General features: G+C 32.0%; 4 protein-coding genes across 6 annotated transcripts; 2 read left to right on the forward strand and 2 right to left on the reverse strand.

Moving 5' to 3' along the window:
• Positions 1-228: 228 nt before the first annotated feature.
• Positions 229-1,545, forward strand: LOC130510956 (protein C2-DOMAIN ABA-RELATED 1). Its single transcript, XM_057007695.1, has 3 exons — positions 229-395; positions 718-813; positions 913-1,545. Exons 1-3 carry the CDS (start codon positions 285-287, stop codon positions 1,210-1,212), a joined length of 507 nt encoding a protein of 168 aa, XP_056863675.1. The 5' UTR covers positions 229-284; the 3' UTR covers positions 1,213-1,545.
• A 2,822-nt stretch (positions 1,546-4,367) lies between these two features.
• On the forward strand, positions 4,368-8,896 carry LOC108848610 (protein C2-DOMAIN ABA-RELATED 1). Its single transcript, XM_057007694.1, has 3 exons — positions 4,368-4,629; positions 8,090-8,185; positions 8,283-8,896. The coding sequence occupies exons 1-3, from the start codon at positions 4,519-4,521 to the stop codon at positions 8,580-8,582; spliced, it is 507 nt and encodes a 168-aa protein (XP_056863674.1). The 5' UTR covers positions 4,368-4,518; the 3' UTR covers positions 8,583-8,896.
• A 745-nt stretch (positions 8,897-9,641) lies between these two features.
• LOC108854190 (calmodulin-1) lies at positions 9,642-14,047 on the reverse strand. Of its 3 annotated transcripts, XM_018627700.2 has the most exons (6): positions 13,868-14,047; positions 12,293-12,376; positions 11,931-12,052; positions 10,592-10,640; positions 10,360-10,506; positions 9,642-10,162 (listed from the first exon to the last, which is right to left on the reverse strand). In XM_018627700.2, the coding sequence occupies exons 5-6, from the start codon at positions 10,433-10,435 to the stop codon at positions 9,789-9,791; spliced, it is 450 nt and encodes a 149-aa protein (XP_018483202.1). In that variant the 5' UTR covers positions 10,436-10,506; positions 10,592-10,640; positions 11,931-12,052; positions 12,293-12,376; positions 13,868-14,047; the 3' UTR covers positions 9,642-9,788. The 3 variants fall into 3 exon arrangements, with proteins under 3 accessions (XP_018483202.1, XP_018483201.1, XP_018483199.1); XM_018627699.2 differs by lacking the exons at positions 10,592-10,640; positions 13,868-14,047 and adding an exon at positions 12,486-12,749; XM_018627697.2 differs by lacking the exon at positions 13,868-14,047 and adding an exon at positions 12,486-12,749 and having other exon boundaries at positions 10,360-10,640.
• A 1,380-nt stretch (positions 14,048-15,427) lies between these two features.
• Positions 15,428-18,182, reverse strand: LOC108855853 (probable serine/threonine-protein kinase PBL7). Its single transcript, XM_018629767.2, has 6 exons — positions 17,225-18,182; positions 16,900-17,157; positions 16,633-16,805; positions 16,483-16,562; positions 16,266-16,413; positions 15,428-16,138 (listed from the first exon to the last, which is right to left on the reverse strand). Exons 1-6 carry the CDS (start codon positions 17,820-17,822, stop codon positions 15,779-15,781), a joined length of 1,617 nt encoding a protein of 538 aa, XP_018485269.2. The 5' UTR covers positions 17,823-18,182; the 3' UTR covers positions 15,428-15,778.
• Positions 18,183-22,118: the final 3,936 nt, after the last annotated feature.

Below are 22,118 nucleotides of genomic sequence, written 5' to 3' on the forward strand. Positions count from 1 at the left end.
TTTGTCCAACATATAGACAGTCAATATAGACGAAGTCAGAGGTGGCTAAAGGTTGACTAATATAATATTTTCCATATTTCTTACGACAATGAATAATTGAAACGAATAATTAATAGAATACGTGACAAAAAAAAATTAATAGAATACGTATTTTGTCTCTTATCGTCTTGATGTGTAAACCATCCGTTCCTTCCCTCTCTCTTCTGAAGCCGCTATATATACTAACTAGAGAGACAAGTTTAATTCACAGAAAAAAACAAGTTTGCTGTTGACCAGAAAAAACGATGGAGAATCTATTGGGACTTCTCAGAATCCATGTGAAGAAAGGTGTGAATCTCGCCATTAGAGATATCTCAAGCAGTGATCCTTACGTCGTCGTTCACTCAGGAAAACAGGTAAACGACTCGATTATGTTGTCATTTCTAACTAAGCTGGTGATACATCTGTTCCAAGATAACTTGTAAAGATAGTTATAAAAGTAATTGGACAAGAAGACTTAAGTTCATGTTCATATTGTTGGTTCTTTTACCATATGATTTATTGGTATATTCATAATCTCTTACTCTTAAGTCATCAATTTTTCTTTTTCTTCTTTTTTTCCATCACCAATCTTCTGGTTCCACCATAATATGATTGAAAATGATGAGCTCTGTCGCCTTGTGATCAATCAAAAGCATTCTTAATTTTGTCCTTTATTTGTGATTTGTTTTGATGCAGAAGCTGAAAACACGCGTGGTGAAACACAGTCTTAACCCCGAGTGGAATGACCATTTAACGCTTTCTGTGACTGATCCAAATCTCCCTGTTAAACTTGTAAGTGATTCTTACATTTTTTTTGTTGGTTCGAAGGTTAAACTAGTGGGCTTTACTAGAAATTAAGCATTAATTATTGATTGTTAATTATTCATACAGACGGTCTATGACTATGATTTTCTCTCGGCGGATGACAAGATGGGCGAAGCTGAGTTTAACATTGCTACATATCTTGAAGCCATTAAATTCCGCCATACGCTCGAAGGAGGACTTCCCGATGGGACGATAATAATGAAGATACAACCGAGCAGACAAAATTGTTTGTCGGAAGAGAGTCATATTGTGTGGAACCAAGGCAAACTTGTTCAAAATATGTTCCTTAGGCTCCAGCACGTGGAATGTGGAGAACTCGAGATACAGCTCGAGTGGATCGATATCCCTGGTTCAAGGGGTATTTAAGTCGGACCCAACTTAGGACGTGTGCTGACTGTGCATACAGAACCCACATTTTTATTAGTTTTTCTTTGTATTTTAAGTTAAATTTATAATTTCTTTGTAAGAAAGAGTTTCATTTCTAAATTTATAGAGACCTTAAATTTGATTAAAAAAATTTGGACAGCAAAGGGCCATTGACTCCAGTGCGGTTTAAAACTGGTCTGTGAAGAATCTAAAATAGTTTTTACTTTTGATTTATTTTCTTGCCTTTGAGAGTAATAACCATATTTATTCATACACAAAAATCATTGATAATATGATATATTACTTACAACTTGTATAAACTTAGATTTGTAGTTGTATAGCAATAATCCTAGAAAGGACTTGTATAAACTTAGATTTTTACAACAATGGCGCAGGAGTTAAATCAAGCGGAAACGCTCTTTTGCGGCATTAAGATCGCAATCTGGGATTCAGATGATGTCGTCGTCTGAACTTTGGGGGCATCGGCCTCCGTTGGAGGAACCACCTTTGCGCATGATCAGAGAGGATTGACTCATGGTGAAGTGAGAGAGGGGAGAGGAAGCTTAGCAAAGGCTAGAGAGGAGAAGATTTTCTAGATCGAAAGCTGCTGTGTGATGGTTCTGAGAAGAGAGGCCTGGCAGCTTTTATGGTGGAGCAGACGGCTAGGGTTGGAGAGGGAGTTGCCTTAAACGGACGTCGTTTAGTGACAGAATATTGGGGAAAACGTGGCAAGGAAGCCAGATGTAGATCTTTCGAGAAAATGAAGAGGCGGCGCTGAGATAACGTTAGGGCGGCGAAAGGAGTGTGGAGTAGTCTCCCTTGTGCCCCAGTGTTCTGATCGGAGATCTTAGAGGGACGGCGAGGTACGATTGGTGGAGGAAATTTTGGTCTCAAAATTGCCTTTGATATCGCCAAACCCTAGCGGCCGCTCCATAGTTTTTAGTTCTTGTTATCATGTCCTGAATACGTTTTCCTCTTATTTAGAAATTTAGTAAATAGTAGAATGGGCGTTCTAAAAGAAGTAGATGAACGTGTTTATTTTAGAAATCGGTTTTACTATACCATTTTCCGTAGAAGACGTATTCTACTTTTAGTAATCGCTTTTCATTTTCCGTATATATGTGGGTGTTTTATTAATTGTTTATATTTTTAATATTTTTTGATTCAAAAAATTATTTATTTCATTAGTTTTCAGAAATATAAAAGATAAAAACGAGAAAATTGGACAAAAATGATTTTATACCAAAGGGAGAACAACCTAGTTTTTTTATTCTCTTTTGGCAATTTTCTTTTTTTCTTATAAATTATTTTCACACTTATTTTGATTCATTGCCAAAGGTTATTAATTCGATTACATTCTTTATGAGTATGTTTCATATTACTATGCATAAATTTCTTAATTTTTATAATTTTTATTATAGGTGTACTCTATATTTTCTATACTATTCCAATTTTTTTCATAAGTAATTTTTTTCTGTTCGGTAAGTCAGTAATAAAACTAAATTGGGGAGAATTTTGTATTTAATTGAACATGTAAGCATTTTGTGTATTTGACCTATAACATATACTTATAGGTTTAGGATAAAATTCCTAATGTAAATTTAAATTTAAATAAGCTAAACCAAAGATGTAACCCACAATATTATTTATATGTGTGTTGTTAGCGGCTAAACATAGCAGAACACCATAAGTTTGAATCCTACTTTAAAAGGTTTTTGTGGTACATTTTCTTTAATTGGTACATATGGAAGGTTCGAAATGATAAACTCTTCAGGAGAATAGATAGGGATCCATTGGAACTCGTCATATATGCAGAAAGTGAATGCCAAACCTGGTATAAAGCGAATGAAAGAATTCCTGCAATGGTACAAGACGTTAGTCGTCAAGATTCCCAAATCCTAAGTTGGGCAATATTTGCTTAGTGGATGGATCATGGACATTAGATGCGCCTTTTTCGGGTTGTGGATGGGTATGGATGGACAATGCTGGAAACATCCAACTGATGGGAACATGTAACTTGAGTCGTCGTGAATCACCCTTGCATTCGGTGGTAGAGGCACTACGATGGGCAATAGAGAATATACTGCAACACTCTTCGTGTCAGCGATTTAGGACGGATTGTAAGGAACTGATTGCCATGATAGAGGCTCCTAATGCATGGACGAGCTTTGCAACGGAACTAGAGAGAATAGTGACGCTGCTGATATGCTTTCCAGACTTTCAGATTATTCATGTACATACCACGTCCTCAAAACATGATTTCTGATTCTTTAGCTAAGACAGCTAGATCTTTCTATAGGAAGTTACTTTTTGTTGGTTGTTCTTTTCCGGTCTGGCTACCCAGACCACCTCAAGTTTGAGTAATAGAATGACCTTTTGACGAAAAAAAGATATAAAGATGAGGTGTTAGTCGGTAATTCTTGTCATTTTGAAGCACCATAAACTTAATTTGATACTTTATAAATTGCTCATTCCTTCAAAAATGATGTATGTTGGTCTTATATTGAGCCGCAGTTTTCCTCGATCCTTTGCATTTATTTTTTAAAATAATCACCAATAATTAGTGTGAAAAATATTGAATAAAATGATAAATATATTAATTTTTTTAGCTAAGAAGATAATGATTGTTAGAGATAAAGATTTCACATCGGAAAGATGAAAGTGACTTAAGTAATATATAAGGGACTTGAAGTCCTTCACTTACCGCCTATTGATTTTAAAGTAGAAGTCCATGAAACTTATCATGGTATCAGAGCGGATCCACATCCTAACCTATTGATTAGTTGTGGATGGTAGTCCGATCATCCTAAGTTAATGGTTTAAAGAAGGTTCAGTTCTACCGAATAGGTAGAATAGAATTATTTCAGAGGAATATGATGGATTCGCGAGATTAATGATTATACGCACTATTATTTCAAGGAAAGGTGTTGGAGATAGAGATTCTATATCGAAAAGATGGAAATGACTTAAATAATATATAAAAGATTTAGATCACTCCACTTATCGCCAGTTTATTTTAAATTAGAAATCTAAAAAACTTATCAATAATTGTTCTGAAAATGTTCGTAAGCAAATGGCATTTGGGCATATATGATACAGAATGCGTTGAATATTATGGTCATTTTCTTGCTACTTTAGTTACGTCAATAATAAATAATATAAAAATCTTATTGATTAGCATACCAAATGAGACGAGTCTCTCTCTCTCGGAAATTGTAGACTAGTTTCCTAAGTTTACCTCATCACAGTTTCGTACTAACTCGAGAGCCCAAGAAATAAGAAAGAAGAAAGAAGAAACACGAAACAATGGAGAATCTATTGGGACTTCTCAGAATTCATGTGAAGAGAGGTGTGAATCTCGCCATCAGAGATATCGCAAGCAGCGATCCCTACATCGTTTTTAACTTCGGAAACAAGGTAAAAGGAATCTATTTTGGCCTCTTTGTATTTCACTTTTAGTATCTTTGTCTGAATCTGTTCGAAGCAGAAGTGTTTGTTATTTAAAAAATCTGTGTTGTGAAAACTCATCTAGGTCTTTCGATCTTTGACTGTGGAACACTTATTCTTGATGTTATATATCTCCAGCATAATCTCACCAAGAACAGAGATTTAAGGTGTTAAAAGGCCACCTTCATGTCTCTACACTGAATCTCTAGTTAATAAAAATTGAAAATAAAGAACAGAGTAGATATGGTTTCTTCGTTGAGAGAAGTATTCACAACTCAAAACAAAAAAAGTATTCACAACTCTAAGAAACTCAAAAGACGGAAGATTCATATTTAGTGGTTTGTTCTGTTAAAAAAAAAATTAATTAATTTTTAAGGGACTTGGAGAGTCTCATGTATAACAATGCCGAATTTGAAGCCATGATCTTGATGAGAAGTCTTTTTTGACTCTTGACGAGAAGTCTCTTTCTTTTTAAAGTATTAACTAGGTGTTTTCCTGCACCATGTGCAGTAAAAGAATTTTAAAATATTTTTAATAGACAAATATAAATTATATTTAACTTTTATTAATATTATAAATTTTCTTTTCTTATCAATATTTTAATATAAATTTGATTTAACTGAACATTAAAATTAAAATAAAAATAATTTTGTTTATTTTGAATTATATTTAAGAATGTGCATGTATATATTTTAAATTATAATCTGAGGTAGATTTTTCTATATATTTATTTTAATTAAATATATTAAATAAATATGTAAAATTGCATAATTGTCAAAAATTAAAATTAAACAATATTTATAAAATATGTAGATATATATAAGAAACTAATAATTTTACGATTTAATTTGATTTTATGATTTAATTTTATAATTTTTTAAAAATATGTATATATTTTTGAAATATGTTTAATATAAATGATATTTCGAAATTTGAAATGCCATAATTGAATATAATCGAAATTCGAAAGTTTACCAAAAATATAGATTAACATTAAATATAATTGTCCATGTCATATTAATCTATAAGACATGTCATCAATTTTAGTAGTCATGTCACAATTATTAATCTAGGTGTTTCCTGCACCATGTGTAGTGATGAATTTTTTTAAAATTAAATTTTATATTTAAAAATGTAATTTAATAATATTATATATTTTAATTTTTGACCAACAACTAATATAAATATCATTAATTAAGCATAAAATTAAGAGAAAATATTTTTTTTAATTTTAAATTATATTTAAGAATGATATATATAAAGTTCAAATCGTAGATTAAAAAATATTTATTTCATTTGGTTAAATGTATTAAATCAACTTGTACAAAATTACTAAAAAATCATATAAAATTGTATAGTTATCAAAAATTAAAACTAAATAATATTTACATAATTTGTAGATACCTAAAAGAAACTAATGATATTACGATTTTTTTTTAAAAATTCCGAAAAAATTTAGATAATTTAGATAATAAAATTTTTATAATTATAAAAATAAATTATATAATATTTTGAAATTCAAAATATCATATTTGAATATATTATTTTAGTGATGATTTATGATTTATTACCATATTCCACAAAGTTTACCAAAAATATAAATCAATATTAAACATAATATATGAGTTATTGCCATATTCTAAAAATATTTCCAAAAAAATATATCAGCATTAAATGTAATTGTCCATGTCATATTTAACCATATGACATGTCATCAATCTTAATAGCCACGTCATAATTTTTTTGTGAAAACGATTGTAGAGAAGACATGTGGCAAATCACTTCTCAAATATAGACTAGGGGATATAACTCTTCGAACACATTTTATTGAAATTATAACTTCATTTAAACTAGATGATAAAAAAATAGACTAATATTTTTATTAATTTTATTATGTAACAACTATATATTCTTTTATCATAATAGTACGGTCTTGATAATTTTATAATGCTATAATATATTAATACTGATAATTTATTATTAAACTGTTATAATATTAATTAATCAGACGTATTTTAAAATTAAAATATTATTTATAATTATACAATTTTAATACTAAAAAAGTTTTCAAATTGTTTTACAGTTTTTCTAAAATATAAATGTTTAACCGTAATATTATTAACTTTTTTATATATATAAAGATTCTAAATATAATATTCATTTGTACTTTTTGATAATTATACAGTTTTATATCAATTTTTATTTATTTTATACAAATTAGTTTAACATATTTTATCTAAAATAAATAGATAAAAATATCTAAGATTATAGTTTAAATATATACATATCTCTAGGGATATGACAGATGGAGTATCCGGGGTATATTAGGATATCTGAATCTGGATCCGGATCCACCGGATCCGTAATTGTTACCCAGATCCGGATTTGTGTCTTCCAGTTATCCGGCATTCGGATATCCGGATTAAAATTTCAATATCCGCGGATACCCGGATCTGAATCTTTTTTAAAAAAATTAACTAATTAATCATTTATTTAGTCTATTTAAAATTATTTTAAAAAATAAAATTGAAAAATTATTGAGATTTAATAAAATTAAAATTTTAGTTATTTTATATATAAACTATATATTTTATACTTATATAAATATAATTATATTTTAAATATTTTAAATATATAATAGATCTGGATCCGGATCCGGGTATCCGGACCTAAAATTTTACTACCCGTATCCATAAAACTATTTAATTCCTAGGGTTACATATCTCTATTCTTAAGTATAGTTTAAAATAAACAGTTTGTTATTTTATCTTAATTTTATATTCAGTTAAAACAAAATTTATATTATAATATTGATAAAATAATAAAATCTAGAATAGTAATAAAATTTTATTTTTAAATATATTTTTGAAATTTAAAAATTTTATTACCGCAGGAAAACACCTTAAAACCGCAGCCGGCATGTTTAACACATGAAAGTCTAACAGGTGGTGTTTTCAGTGGCCGACAAACTCTCGCAAACTACGTTTCAACAATGTCTAAAGAGTTAATGGTGTCTGATGTCTTAACCTAATCTAAACTAGTGGTTACACTTTTGATATCTTTTTTTTTCTAGTGTTGATTAAAAATTGATGTGTTAAATTGATTAGTTAAAAGGGTGATAACAAGGCATGTGATTTTCTTTTCTTGTGCAAAAAGGAAAAGTTAAAGATTGTGTTCATATTTGTGGTCCTTGTACCATGTGCTTTGGAATTGGAATATTGGTACTCTTTTACTCTGACTCCATCAATCTCTCTTCTTTCTGTCAACATCAATGTTCTGTTTCCACTACGAAATAATTGAATGTGGATGTGTGTGATATGTATTCTTTTAGTTATGATGCTTTCCTGATAAAGACTTTTGATTGTTCTTGTTTTTTTTTACTTAATGAGTTAATCGCAAATCTTTTTTAATTTTTGTTTACATGATACAGAAGCTGAAAACCCACGTGGTCAAACATAATGTAAACCCAGAGTGGAACGATGATTTGACTCTTTCTGTGACTGATCCAAATCTCCCTGTTAAACTTGTAAGTGATCCTTATTTACGTTTCATTTCGATTGACCGTTAGAATCGGGTAAGCTAATTTTACTAAAGAATATGAAACATCCTTGTTTATGACGCAGACGGTTTACGACAAGGACATACTCTCTGCGGATGATAAGATGGGAGAAGCAGAGTTTAGCATTGCTCCATATCTTGAAGCCATTAAGTTTCGCCCTAAGATCGAAAGAGGACTTCCCAATGGAACCATAATAATGAAGATACAGCCAAATAGACAGAACTGTCTGTCTGAAGAGAGTCACATTGTGTGGAACCAAGGCAAGCTTCTTCAGAATATGTTCATTAGGCTCCAGAACGTAGAGTCCGGAGAGGTTGAGCTACAGCTCGAGTGGATCGATGTCCCCGGTTCAAAGGGCCTTTAAGTCACTTCATGTCACTCCGACCCGATCCTTATCCCTTGTGCATATATGGTTTAATTGGCCATTGAAGAATCTCAAACTGGTTATGTAATAAGCTCTCTTTTCTTTTGTTCTTTTCGAGCCCAATAAGGGTGCAAGTCCACTAGGACTGACTTAGTTAGTGTAACATTTGGATACCAGTTATATTCCTCTCTCTCGTTTGCTTGAATAGGCAACGATTCAACCAACCAAACTTCTGTAAGATGCTAAATTTATCATTGTAACTTAGATGGGGTAAAGTTTAGATCGTACAAAGAATCTTGCAACTTTGTTTCCTATCCTCTCAAGTTTCTAGATGTGTTCTTGTGTATACGAATTTCCTGTACAAGGGAATATCGATGTATATGTGTCAGGGATACTATTGTGATAATGATCAATAGAATCGTTGCCAAAAAAAAAAAAAAAAAAAAAAAAGATCAATAGAATATTTCTATTATTAAGTTTATGACAATTTCCACTATATTAGAGGTAATTTCATTTCCCTTTAGATATATGATATATCTAGTGTATATGGGGTTGTATATGTACGATGTTAAGTTGGACATATCCAATAAGAAGATCTATTCAGTTTACGAGCTCCCAAATGTACATGGTATCACAGAAGACATATTTTGAGACCTAAATTGTTTGTGTCCGTTGTGTTAAAGCAATTTCGAAGTTCCAAGTAAAACTAATAAATAGTTTTGAGGATCGATAAATGTTTTATTTGGTTCTCAACTCAGGCAAAAGATGTGAGAGCATAGTTTCGGGAACCAGTTTGAAAGTATTCTTCTTGTTGAAATTTGTTTTATTAGGATTATATGCTGGAGCTGTTTACAACGCCGTTGTCATATCTGCTCGTGTTACCCATTCACACGAGTGCATCGTGTCGTTTTTGCTGTTTGTCTAGCGTTAAATTTCAACTTGGAATCCAAATAGAGATGAGAGGAATAAGACATTTTGAAACTTCTAGCTTTCCACATCCTCATACTCCATGAGATGGTAGTATATGGCCTTCATACCTAAGCATATGATTGCGAAACATTACGCACAAAACAAGAAAATCATTAACCATAACGCTAAATAACCGTCTCATAATCACAGTCTTTTGAAAAACCCATTTCTAGACCAATCATGCAAATGTATATTGGTTAAACTCCTAAGTAAATAATAAGAGGTCATCATGATACGTCACTTAGCCATCATAATCTTGACAAACTCTTCATAATTTATCTGACCATCTCCATCAACATCAGCTTCACGGATCATCTCTTCCACTTCCTCATCAGTAAGCTTCTCACCAAGATTAGTCATCACATGGCGAAGCTCAGCAGCGGAGATGAAACCGTTCTGGTCTTTGTCGAAAACCCTGAATGCCTCTTTCAGCTCTTCCTCAGAGTCAGTGTCCTTCATCTTCTTAGCCATCAGGTTCAGGAACTCCGGAAAGTCGATGGTACCGTTCCCATCTGCGTCCACCTCGTTGATCATGTCTTGGAGCTCGGCCTCTGTTGGGTTTTGCCCTAGCGAACGCATAACAGTTCCCAGCTCTTTCGTAGTGATGCAACCTGCGTAAACACCAAACACGTTGACGGTTCAACAGATCGAATAAAGATGAGCCAAAGACCAAAATGAACAAAACTAAAAAAAAAAAAAATATCCAAGACTCAGAGACATATTCCTAGTTCTATCAATGTATAATGCATCGATTCCAGAAAATGTAAAATTCTACGGCTTAGAGAAATTGAGAAAGAGAATATTAAACCATCGCCGTCTTTGTCGAAGAGGCTAAAGGCTTCCTTGAACTCGGAGATCTGCTCGTCTATCAGTTGGTCCGCCATTGCTTCCAGTAAATCGCCTTTCTTCCTCCTTCGCTTACTTATTGCTTCTTCTCAGTCGTCTCTCTTTGGAACTGTTTACAACCAAAATAAATATCTAAGCAACACGACAAATACCAAGAGAGAAAAAGAGATGCGGCCCGGATCAGTCGGTCAGACCGGTTCACTTGCAACTTCATAGCTCGGTTCGGTTTGGACCTGTCTAAAACTAAAACCAGCCAAATTAGCATCCTTTCCCTCTATTATCTATCTAGATTAACCAAAATATCATCAAACACTTTACTGTTTTAACATAATAACTAGATTATGACTAGCGTTTTAAAAACTCAGAAATAATTACCTAACAAATGTAATTTATATGAATAATAAATAACAAATGTAATTTACATGTTTAACATTTTTGTGTTAGCGTATTTGAAAACTATGATATAATTTATATTTATATTAAATATAAAATTATATAATATATTATTCAATTTTTTTTTTCAATTATTTCAATCTTTTTCAAAAATTTGTTTTAATAAAATATATGTAGTTTGTTTATTTAATTATGCATTATTTTTTTATAAATAAAATAATCTATTAATCTAACTGATTTCATACTATTACATGAAATTATTTTATAGTATCTAAACCTGCTAAAAAGAGTTATACTTATTTCGTTTATTAATAAATTATTTGAGTGTTTTAGTCAATTATTTAATTTACCAAATCGTTAAAAAATAATAAAACTTATTAAAAAGATAAAACTTAATATTTTATATTGTTTGAACAGAAGATTATGTTGTTTGGAAATGCAGTTAATAGTACAAGGTTGTTTTCATAATTATTTTTAACGAGATCTAATGTTTTATTAGTTACTAATGATATGTAAAATAAAACGTTAAATCCAGATAACTTTTTTCTATTTTAATAAGATTATAATATATATATTATAATATTGATTAATAGATTATCCTATTGATAAATGATTATGAACAACATACTGCTACATATTATCACATTATAAAATAACAAATAAATTCTAGTTAAACTAATTAATATCATAATTATCTTTTTTGGTTATCATAATGATATATTGAACATTAGAATCCAATATCTAAGTATAAATCTTCATCCTAATAGAATAGTCTTTTGATTTTAAAAAGAGAGTATAAAACCTCATCTAATTCATTTTTTCAACGTTTTCATTCATAAACATTCAGACGAAAGTGATCAGAACAAAGTTTAGTTATAGCATTCACTGCAAATACAACAGCCAAACATAATGTTGTGTGTAGATTAAACTGAATAGATAGAGAAGTGAAGATAGTGACAAAATCTACGAATCGTAAAGAAAACTTCCGATCTCTTCCAATTTTGACCATGAACTCAGGATACGGATAAGGGCAATTGAGTCAGCAAGTAATTTCAATTTTATAAATTCATGTATTTTTATTGATTGAAGAGCTTCCTATAATGACATAACTTCATCTGCAAAAATTGACCGAACACATACTCTACTAGAGCCGTTTTGCGAGTCAAGGATTCATACATTCCCCGGGTAACCCACCCAAACAAGGCATCCACCTTTTAATGCATCCTTCTATGTTTCATTCATTGAACAAGCATCAAAGATACCTGACAAAAGAAAACCAACAAGATAATAGTCCAAATAACAACCTCATAATGAAGTAATATAGAGGTACAACAGAGTGTGATGTCCTCATATTGTGGTGAATAAGGTTTTATAATGAAACTCAGAGTATGCATAACATCTTCAAAACTGAGGTAAAATAAGTCACTTGTTGCGATAGATAAAACCTAATAGAAGGTAATATTCTAACATAAGCGACATGTTCAAGATTAAGAAACCAATACCTTTGTAAAAAATGATGGAAGGAGAACATGGTCTTGCAGAAGGTAACCATGGTTTCATTCGGAGAATATACTAGGAATGAAACTCTGCACAAATCAGTAGATAACAACACTTCAAAGAACATAAACACTGAGTTGGATAAGACCGAAATCGAATCCTAAAAGAGAAGAAGCAGCTACAAAGAAGGACGGTAACCATAGAGAAGGGAACAAATCTGATGGGTCAAAAGGGTAGCAAGGTCGGAAGGTGATATCACAGCGAGAAAATCTGAGAGACTTGTAAAAGGCGGATATGAATCTTGAACTGGCAAGGGAATCATAATTTACAAAGAAGAAAGTATAGTAGGTACCATTATTGTCAGAAGAGAAAACAAGAGAGAGAAAAGAAGAAATTTCTCACTAGTGAACGTGAGATCACACCAACAGCGACAACATAATAGGTGGAGCCTTAATCCCTCTTATGTCACATTTTCTCTCCAACTATAAAATTTAAATTATATAATATTCATTTTTCCAGTACCAATATCATTGTCCTTTCAAACGTAGCTATGCCGAATGATTGAAATCCAGATTCTAGAAGTCATTCTCTCGAAAGAGCTTCCCAATTCTTTATGTGTCTATAATTGAACGCTTAGAATCCAACTTCGCCTAGCTCCTTAAATGTGTATCATAAAGACATCTCGTAAGACATACATCATTTTATTTTGTAACTGGCATAGATCATTGCTCCAATACATATCACATCGTTTAGAAAACTATCTCTGCATATATGTTTGACTTCCAACCAATTTCAGATAGCTCTATTGACTAATCTTTTGTTTGTACATTGTAATTAGCACCAAATTTTTTGCATAGAAACAAAATGATACTGATCATAAAGTATAAATCTGAATCTAGAACTACCATATATATTCATTACATAACTTATCATTACTCCAATCTTTATGCATAAGATTGTAGTTGAGTTGAAAACAGAAAACTTAGTTTGGTTTGTGTACTATGATAGGAGTTAATTAATAATAGGGTTGTGTTCAAATCAAAATGGGTCGCTTCTAGTAAAAAAATTCAAAATGGAGCCTGACTAGCCAATGTTGGTGTTCTAGACGGAAGCTTCCCGTGTCGATTTCATTCAGTTCGGCAAAAAAAAATCAGATTCAACAAAACAAAATCGTTTCTGAAGTTCTGAAGGTTTTAAATCAAATATTGAAAAAAACATCAGTGAATTTGATGTGAAATAACACAAAAACTCATATATTCAGTGTATTTCGATAATTCTATTATTGATGATAGCAAAAAAGTTGCAAAACTCTAAAATATCAAGTATTGAGTTACTAACAATTATATCACCCATTTAAAACAAACACAAAAATATCAAAAATGAACTACCACATATTTGAAACCAAAAAGTGATAGGCTATATTAAGCTCAATAACCATCAGACCTTTGTATATTTTCTATATTTCTTCCCAGAGCTTTTAAATATGTATACACTGTAAAACATGATTTTACATGAACCCTAAGATCTTTAACATCTAGACTAATCACATAATAAAACTATAAGAAGGATTTGCAGAATACCTCGATTCATGGCTGCAGAAATCTTCTTGAATGGCTATGATCATGGAAGATGATTTCATGAACTTTAAATTGGAGTTAACCCTTCTCTCTACAAGATGATCTCTTGATCTTTAAGTTGGAGTAGATCTTCTCTCCTCTTGCCTACACGTTTCTTTATATGTTTCTCTTTTGGTTTTCTTCATGATGCTTTAGATGGAGCAAAGACATCTATTTATAGGTGGGGAGAGGGACCTAGCTTCCTCATCAAGTTTTCATGACTTTCTCACCAAGTCTTTCTTACTTCATTGGCAAGTTTCTCCTTTAATCTCAACTATCCATCAAAGTTGAGTAAGTGACAAGTGTTTTGCTTAAGGGGACTCATTTCATTAGGAGAAGACAAGTGTGAAGTGTTCTAAAACATTAGGTTTATATATTGAACTTGTTTTCTTAAGCATCTTCCATTAGCTTGTCCTTTAAATCACTCTTCTCTTCTAGAACATTTGTCACTTATACTTTAGTTAAAATATTAAAAAATAAATTCTTTTAGTTACCAATTTTATTGGTTACCAAATGCTCTTAAAGTTAACAATCTTAATAAAAAATAAATTTAACATAAGACCACATCATGGAAAAGAAATATTCATTCATATACATTAATATATATATAATATTTCTTACATACACTTATCCAAAATTTTATAAAAAAATAAGATAAACAGTTTTTGATTAATCTCTGGTTAATCTTCAAATTTTTGATAAATCGTTAGAATCAGAGACGCCTTGCATATTTTCGAACATGGCTTAAAAGTAGTCACATAATTATATAATTTCTCACTCCACTGGAAAACTAGGTCTAGTTGATTAGTGTTTTACTTCTCCACAACAATATGAGCATGAATATATATGTCACCTACAACTATCAATACTATTAAACATTACATCGACTTTTTGGACATCTTTTGTACTTACCACAATAATAGTTTTATTTCAATATACATTATTAATTTAAGATATTTAATATATAAAAATATTTGTCTTCATTTCTTTTCCTCTTTTTATCATTCTCAATGTATATCATAATTTAATATATGAGAACATATATACAACAATATTTATCATTGTCCTATCATCGCCATCAATATAGAACACATGATCCACATTTTCTACATAACCGGCTCATCTCACTTATGTCTAAAATTTGTATTCTCAACTGAATATATATCTTTTACGGTTAAACAATTAATTTTTGTTTGTCTAGTTTTATGTTTTTTCCAAGCATCTAAGAGCAACCTTTTTTTTTTTTTTGCTAAAATCTAAGAGCAACCTCATCAAATAAAATACTCAAAAGAGGTCTTAACACTTTTATACATATATGAATTTATTTTTATTATAAAATCAAATTTCATTATTTTTAAAGCAACCTAACCACTACCAAAATAAAATGTATAAAAAAAAAGATATCTCGTAGGCTTCTAGTAAGTGTTTATTTGAGAACCAATATCTCACTATCCCTCCACTTTTTACTTTTCTTTAATTGCTTATTTTCGTGATACTTTATTGTTGGAATATAACTTTACAATATAACTAAAATACAAAATACAAACTCACACGATAAATAGTCAGATACAAAATACAAACTCACACGATAAATAGTCAGCCATCGCAACACATTTTACCTTTAGATATCAAATAAACAAGAATTTCAACACACTTTTCAATAAATTTCCAAAAAAGCCCCCAAAATATTGAAAACGAAAAACGAAACCGGAGAATCTGACATTCTCTCATCAAGCAAACCGGAAATAAAAAGACTAAACCGGTTTTCTCCAGTGGAAACAAAAAAACGGAAAGCATGGCAAATTCACTGATTAGTTCCAAACATCCCATTAATTACCTATTTACACACTTTTTATCCATTCTTTTCAAATGTTTTTACCCTTCATACAAATGACCATCGTCTTCAAAATCAGTTACTCCAAGCATCGCAAGATCAAGATGACATTTCATCTCGGATTTGGTCTGTTGCAACTGAGTATAAGAGTCAATCATACCCGCAAGACTTGTGTTATTTTTCCTGCTTGAGTATGTTCTTGTCTCTAGTCCTCCTTCTCCACCTTTCAAGATTGTGACTATCTCTTCCATACCAGGTCTTCGAGACTCTTCATTGATCACACATGCCGCTGCAGCACGGATCATACGCTCCATGTAAACCGAGTTTTTTCTTGTACATCTCAGTCTCGGATCAATTAGCTCTTCTATAGCTTCAATCCCTCTATCCAACAACGGTTTCGCCTATACAAAAAATATATATAATCAGTCTTTTTTCAAATCATAGTTTTAGGACAATATCTTTTAAAAAATAAAAATAAAATGGTTTAGGACAAAATTATTAGTTTGATAAAGAAATGTTGCGACATACCCAAACAACTAAATTTCCTTCACCAGATGATCTTCTTGGTTCGATTGGTTTCCTACCGGTTATCAGCTCAAGCAAGACAACACCAAAGGCGTAAACATCGGTCTTGTCAGATATCTTACCATGTTGGAAATACTCTGGAGCTAGATATCTGCATAGCGGATTAGATCATTAAGAAGTGGCTCTAATACAAAAACTCGTGGTAGGTTTCGATCTATACCCGAATGTGCCTTTCACGGTTTTGCAAAGGAAAGGAACAGAAGGTGCAGCGGTCCAAGTAGCTAACCCGAAATCACATAACTAAAAAGAAAATCAACACAAAACAGTTAATTATTATTTCAGTCATCTAATAGAAAGACTTTGTCTTTACCTTTGGTATCTTCTTCGAGGAAAGAAGTATATTGGAGGGTTTGATATCTCTATGAACAACACACTGCTCTGTTCCATTATGCAAATAAGCAATCGCATCAGCGATCCCTAGTGCTACCTTGTACCTTGTTGACCAAGGTAAAGCGGTTTTCATGCCTTTCCTTTTCTTCTTATCTATTAATAAACAAAAAAAAAGAAAAACTAGCGTCAGTCTTTGAGATTAGCTTTGATCTATAAAGCAAAGGAGATGGTAAAACTTTTCTCTTACCGTGTAAATAGTGTTCAAGGCTACCACCAGAGACATACTTGTAAACCAAGAATAAACCTTCTTCAGGATCTATACAGAAACCAAGAAGAGGCACAATGTTTGAGCTATGAAGAGAGCTTGCAATCATCAACTCTCTACAAAAAGATTTAGGAGACTCCTTGTCTTCTTTATCAAGTCTTTTGATCGCTAAAGCCGTTTTCCAAATTCCGATTTTACCCCTGAACACGTAGCTACAAGCTCCTCTTCCCAACACTCTCCCTTAAAAAAAAGTCAAAGAAGTCAACACCTCTCTCCAAAAACTAACAAAGCTCAATGAACTTATTACCTTTGGAGAAATTACGAGTGGCGGCGACGATCTCGCCGTAGCTGAACCGGACCAAAGTATTAGCTACCGGAGAGATACTCTTCTCCAGCGACCGAGCCCTCGTCCACGTCAACTCGTCTGTAGATTTCCCAGTTTCCTTTACTCCGTTCTCAAGATTCACCATTAGAACCGTCGCGGAACCACCGGAGACTGATAAATTCCGACAAGAAGAGGAAGCAGACAAGGAAGGTGCTCCTCCTTTCATCTTCTCAAGCTCGGTTTGCGAGCAGAGACTGAATCTAAACGAGGAGTGAACAGAGTGAGGGTCATGGTTTATATTCTCCGGAGCTGTCTCCGCCAAAAGCCACGCCTTGTTGTTCTCTCCGCCGCTGCCGCTGCTGCCGGAGTTTTCGATTGAGGTTGGTCCAGCTGGAGGAGGAGGGAGGAAGCATGCGAGACCCAGATCAAAGATCATCTTTTTCAAACGGGTCTTCAGTCCTTTCTCGTTGGCGAGATCTGGAGAAGATGGAGAAGTGAGAATGGGAGTATTTAAGGAACTTCCCTGAAGATTTGTTTCTGGGTTTCGTGGATGAACAGACGCTCCTTCATAAAAACCCATTCTCTTTTTTTGTAAGTTCACAGATCTCAAGAAAAGAGCACTATTTACCCACAGAAAGTTAGATTCGTTGCAGCTTTGCTTGATGGAAGAGAAAGAGAATATTTTTTTTCTCTCAAATTTTGTTTTTCTTAGCAATGTTTAGGTTTATAAGTGGGGGAGAGATGGAAGAAGAAAGATTAAACTAACATATGATTAGTGGTGGAAGGTAGTGGAATCATGTTATTTCCTGTATCGTTAAGTTGTAGTTGTGATCTAGAGCAAGAAAAAACAGGAGAGTGGGAAATAATTAGGCATGATTAGTGGATTTTTAAATAATTGAGTTTAAAATAATAGGGAGCGTTACAAAACAAATCAATGAGTGAGTATTAAATGTATATAATAACAATGTAATATTTTAAAGATTAGGTCATATGGGTAAAGCTGTTTACTAATACTCATAGGGGGACAAAAGCTGAACCCACAAGGTTATGGGTGGCTCTGTGGATAATGAGGAAGAGAGAAACGTTTTAAAACGTTTGTAAAAAAACAACAAGTGTTATATAGATATTACTAGGATCGGCCCGCCCGGGATGTACTTTAATTGTGACTTTTTTTTGAACTCTACTTTAATTGTGACTTACAATATTATTTTTGTATGATTTTGTGTTAGAAACAAATATGTGCATATGTGACTATTTCTTGCTTGGTCTTTATATGATTTCAGGTTTTGGAGAAAGTGATTCATAATGGTATTTATGTCTATTCATCCAATTGACTGCAAAATATATTTTTGGTCAAGATTTGGAAGTGTATGTCGTTAGCGACCAATATACAAATCTAGTTTGTTTCCATAAACTGGAATCCATGTAGTTAATATAAACTGAACGGAGCACGTACATATAAAAACTTTTAATCCATGCACGAACAAATAACCGTCTAAAAGTAGATCGCAAAAGGAAATGCCATTATCTTTTCATTCAACCATTAAATAAGGCCCTCAAGCTCTGAGAAGCTTATGCCGTCAAACTACAACACCGTTGATTCTCCACCGGAGAAGCAACCACCGTCATGTCATCAGCCGACAAAATCAAACAACCACTAACTTATTTAGCCTTGAAAACCTCAAAGAAAGCTTCATCGGGTCATCGTAACGACGTAATTCACACCTGAAGAAACAAAAACTTTTTGAATTGTCAAAGCGTCCCAAATCTTGCCGCATCCCATGATCAGAAACTTGTCTTACTCTGTTAAATTTATCTTTTTGATCTCCTGGCTCTGCTATTAGTGGAGACAGGACACTCGTGGTAGTTTCATGTCCCAATCGCTATGCCCTTTAAGCAACTGGCATCGTCGAAGGCGCCAATTCCGTCAATTTATTCTTTTGCGGTAAGTAGATTGTGGTCTTCAGATGGCTTCACCATTCCTACAGAGAACGGCTCTTCCATCTCCTGCATTTACAACCATTAAGTGTCTGGTGCAGAAACAGAACAACATGAGCAAACATGCCTACACTTAAATTCAAATCTTAGTAATTCTGAAGATGGGTTTGGTCAAAGCTAGCAAACACACCTTCCAAAAATAAGGGGAGCAAGAGCCGAGGTACCGGAAGAAAAACCTGAGAAAAGAGCCTCTGTTGCGGTCCTCTGCTAAAGCAAGATCGGCCTGAAGAAACGTTGCTCAATTCTGTTCCGTTTTTTTCTTATATAAGGTGTGTTGCTTCCTGTTCTATTACGAATACATCATCTTTGATGAACCTAAGAACATTAAATTCAGTTTCTCGTTACAAAGCAAACCCACAAAACCCAACTTAGGAAAAAATATTTTTTATTGAAGATACTTACCGAAAGAGAAGTGGTGTGAAAGATTGTATACCATTGGGGGTTTTCTCAGAAGTCTCGTTCTGGTTTTCAGAAGCAACTGAAAACCATAGATCATATCATAAGATCATTGAAGTTAATCACAACAAAGAACAACAAATACTAAAGTACTTGATAAATTAAATCTGTTCAGCCATGAGCTTCCTAAGTCAATTGAAAAGTATTTTTTTAACTGCATCTACATGAAGTTCATTCAAAAAATATATACTTCTCAGTCCAGTCTTATATAGCTAGTCCAGCTCGCAACAAAATTTGAGACTAACTCTTAGTCGCAGAAATATTTTACATCATATGAAACTGAGACAGAACCAATTTATTGAGGAAAACAAATTCTTACCCTGCCTAATGGTCTCCAATAGTAATGAGGCTGCAGAGAAAGCCTTCTAAATATTATAAACAGCCCGACCTTAAAGGAGAAAGAGAAGGAAAGAAAAAACACTTTAGCAGCAACTAAAAAATAAAAAAATAAAACCATTCGCCTAGTCTCTAAGTAACACATGAACGTAAATAGAAAGGATGAAGAAGCATACAACTCGAGCTGCAAAGACACTACAAAGTTGTGGAGCCTGGTTTATAGAACCGTCCACGATATATTATACGTCTCGATCGATATAACCTTCTCGGGACAATCCCAGTAGCATCACTGATCACATACTCGAAGCATGACATCTTCCTGCACAGAAAATTATAATCAAACGTGTTAAAACCAAAAGAAGATCAATCCTTTGATCCTCCAACACTATCTTACAAAAACACTATCACACGGAAAAAAAACAAAGAACAAAACACCAAAATTTTGAAATCAAAAGTAGCAAGGGGATGATAACGAAAGTTAGAGAGTGATAGAGAGAGTGAACGGATTGGAATACCTTGGAGAGACTGGTCCCTGTTTTCAAATCCACAAGAATGATGAAGGAAGTAGCCATTCTCGGAGTGTATAATTAGCAGAGACTTTTCTTCTCGATTTGGTGAAATTGTGTTGTCATCGCTAGGAGATTTGTAGTGGAGGATTCAACCAGTTACGGTGGAAAACGAAGCGGTAGATTGAATTCTTCAAGTGAGCGGAGTAAAGTAATCATGAAAAACTCTGATTAAAGAGGAGCATAAGACGATTTAAGACGAATAAAAAAAATGCACCGTTACAGAAATTAGATCGCCAATCGAAGAGATACGAAGAACACGAAGGTAAGTTACGGAAGGGTTTCCATCACCTTATGCGGTCGATGGGCCGCAAGACGCGCACAACATAAGGCCCAACGCCAGACCCAGAACAATAGAAATAACACATTAGTGAAACGCAGTGCTGCTAGCGTGTCAGCACGGGAGACACCCTGTTTCCAGCCTGGATCTGACGTGGAGGCCTTTAGGAGAGAGTAAGGGTCTTCTTTATATATAAAAATATTATTTATTTATACATTTATTTGCGAAGTAATTTTTCGCAACGGAGCTCCCACGTTAAAAGTTAGAGTGGTTAATATCGATACTATCCTTAATGAATAAAATATATAACTAATCTAAAAATAAAAACAAAAATTAATTTATTTAATTAGATAATTGATTAAAATTAATAATAGTAAGATTTATCCAAAATCTAAAAATATATTAAAATATAAATATAATTCATATATGTATGTTGTGTTGTTATCTGAATTTGTTTTAAAAATATAAAGTTGAAAACATAAATTATAAAACTAAATATTAATCAAATAATTTTTTTAATTTTATATAATTGAAAAGAGAATATTAAGCTAAAAATAAAAAACGAAAATTAATTTATTTAATTATATAATTGATTAAAATTAATAATAATAAGATTTATCCAAAATCTAAAAAATATTTTAAAATATAAATATAATTCCTATATGTATGTTGTGTTTTTATCTGAATTTTGTTTATAAAAATATAAAGTTGAAAACAAAAAGTATATAACTAAATATTAAACAAATAAATTTTTTAATTTTATATATTTGAAAAGAGAATATTAAGTGACTTTCAAAATTTATTTCTATATAATATATATGTGTACAAAGAAATTTCAAAAAAATATAATAAAAGTGTAAGAATTTTCAAATGAAATAAAATAATAATTTATTATCATAGTCTTTTAGTTAGTAACGCATATATTAATGAGTAACTATAAAATATTTAGTAATTATAATTTAATATAATAAAACCCAAACATAAAAATGAATTTAATCTTTATGAAATCAGATAACTCATTAAAACTGATATAATAAAAATATTATTAAAATAAAAAAGATAATTCATATACATATTTTGTTATTATCCAAGAATATTTTTAGTAAAGATTAAAAAATGATTTCTATATATATTATCATCTAAAAAGAATATCTTTCAATCATAAATAAAATTAGTTGCAAAAATATATAGTGAAAATATTTCTACTATATATATGAAAGCTTTCAAGAAATTAACGAAA

The sequence above is a fragment of the Raphanus sativus genome, chromosome 4, assembly GCF_000801105.2.
Source record: "Raphanus sativus cultivar WK10039 chromosome 4, ASM80110v3, whole genome shotgun sequence".
Classification (NCBI taxonomy): domain Eukaryota; kingdom Viridiplantae; phylum Streptophyta; class Magnoliopsida; order Brassicales; family Brassicaceae; genus Raphanus; species Raphanus sativus.

Coding starts and splice junctions, on each gene's coding strand:
- LOC130510956 (XM_057007695.1), top strand. CDS start 285: ATGGAGAATCTATTGGGACTTCTCAGAATCCATGTGAAGAAAGGTGTG. Junction 396..717: donor TCGTTCACTCAGGAAAACAG/GTAAACGACTCG, acceptor GTTTTGATGCAG/AAGCTGAAAACACGCGTGGT. Junction 814..912: donor CAAATCTCCCTGTTAAACTT/GTAAGTGATTCT, acceptor TTATTCATACAG/ACGGTCTATGACTATGATTT.
- LOC108848610 (XM_057007694.1), top strand. CDS start 4,519: ATGGAGAATCTATTGGGACTTCTCAGAATTCATGTGAAGAGAGGTGTG. Junction 4,630..8,089: donor TTTTTAACTTCGGAAACAAG/GTAAAAGGAATC, acceptor TACATGATACAG/AAGCTGAAAACCCACGTGGT. Junction 8,186..8,282: donor CAAATCTCCCTGTTAAACTT/GTAAGTGATCCT, acceptor TTTATGACGCAG/ACGGTTTACGACAAGGACAT.
- LOC108855853 (XM_018629767.2), bottom strand. CDS start 17,822: ATGGGTTTTTATGAAGGAGCGTCTGTTCATCCACGAAACCCAGAAACA. Junction 16,563..16,632: donor CCTCGAAGAAGATACCAAAG/GTAAAGACAAAG, acceptor TTTTCTTTTTAG/TTATGTGATTTCGGGTTAGC. Junction 16,139..16,265: donor AAGGAAATTTAGTTGTTTGG/GTATGTCGCAAC, acceptor TTTTTTGTATAG/GCGAAACCGTTGTTGGATAG.
- LOC108854190 (XM_018627700.2), bottom strand. CDS start 10,435: ATGGCGGACCAACTGATAGACGAGCAGATCTCCGAGTTCAAGGAAGCC. Junction 10,163..10,359: donor CTTCGACAAAGACGGCGATG/GTTTAATATTCT, acceptor GTGTTTACGCAG/GTTGCATCACTACGAAAGAG.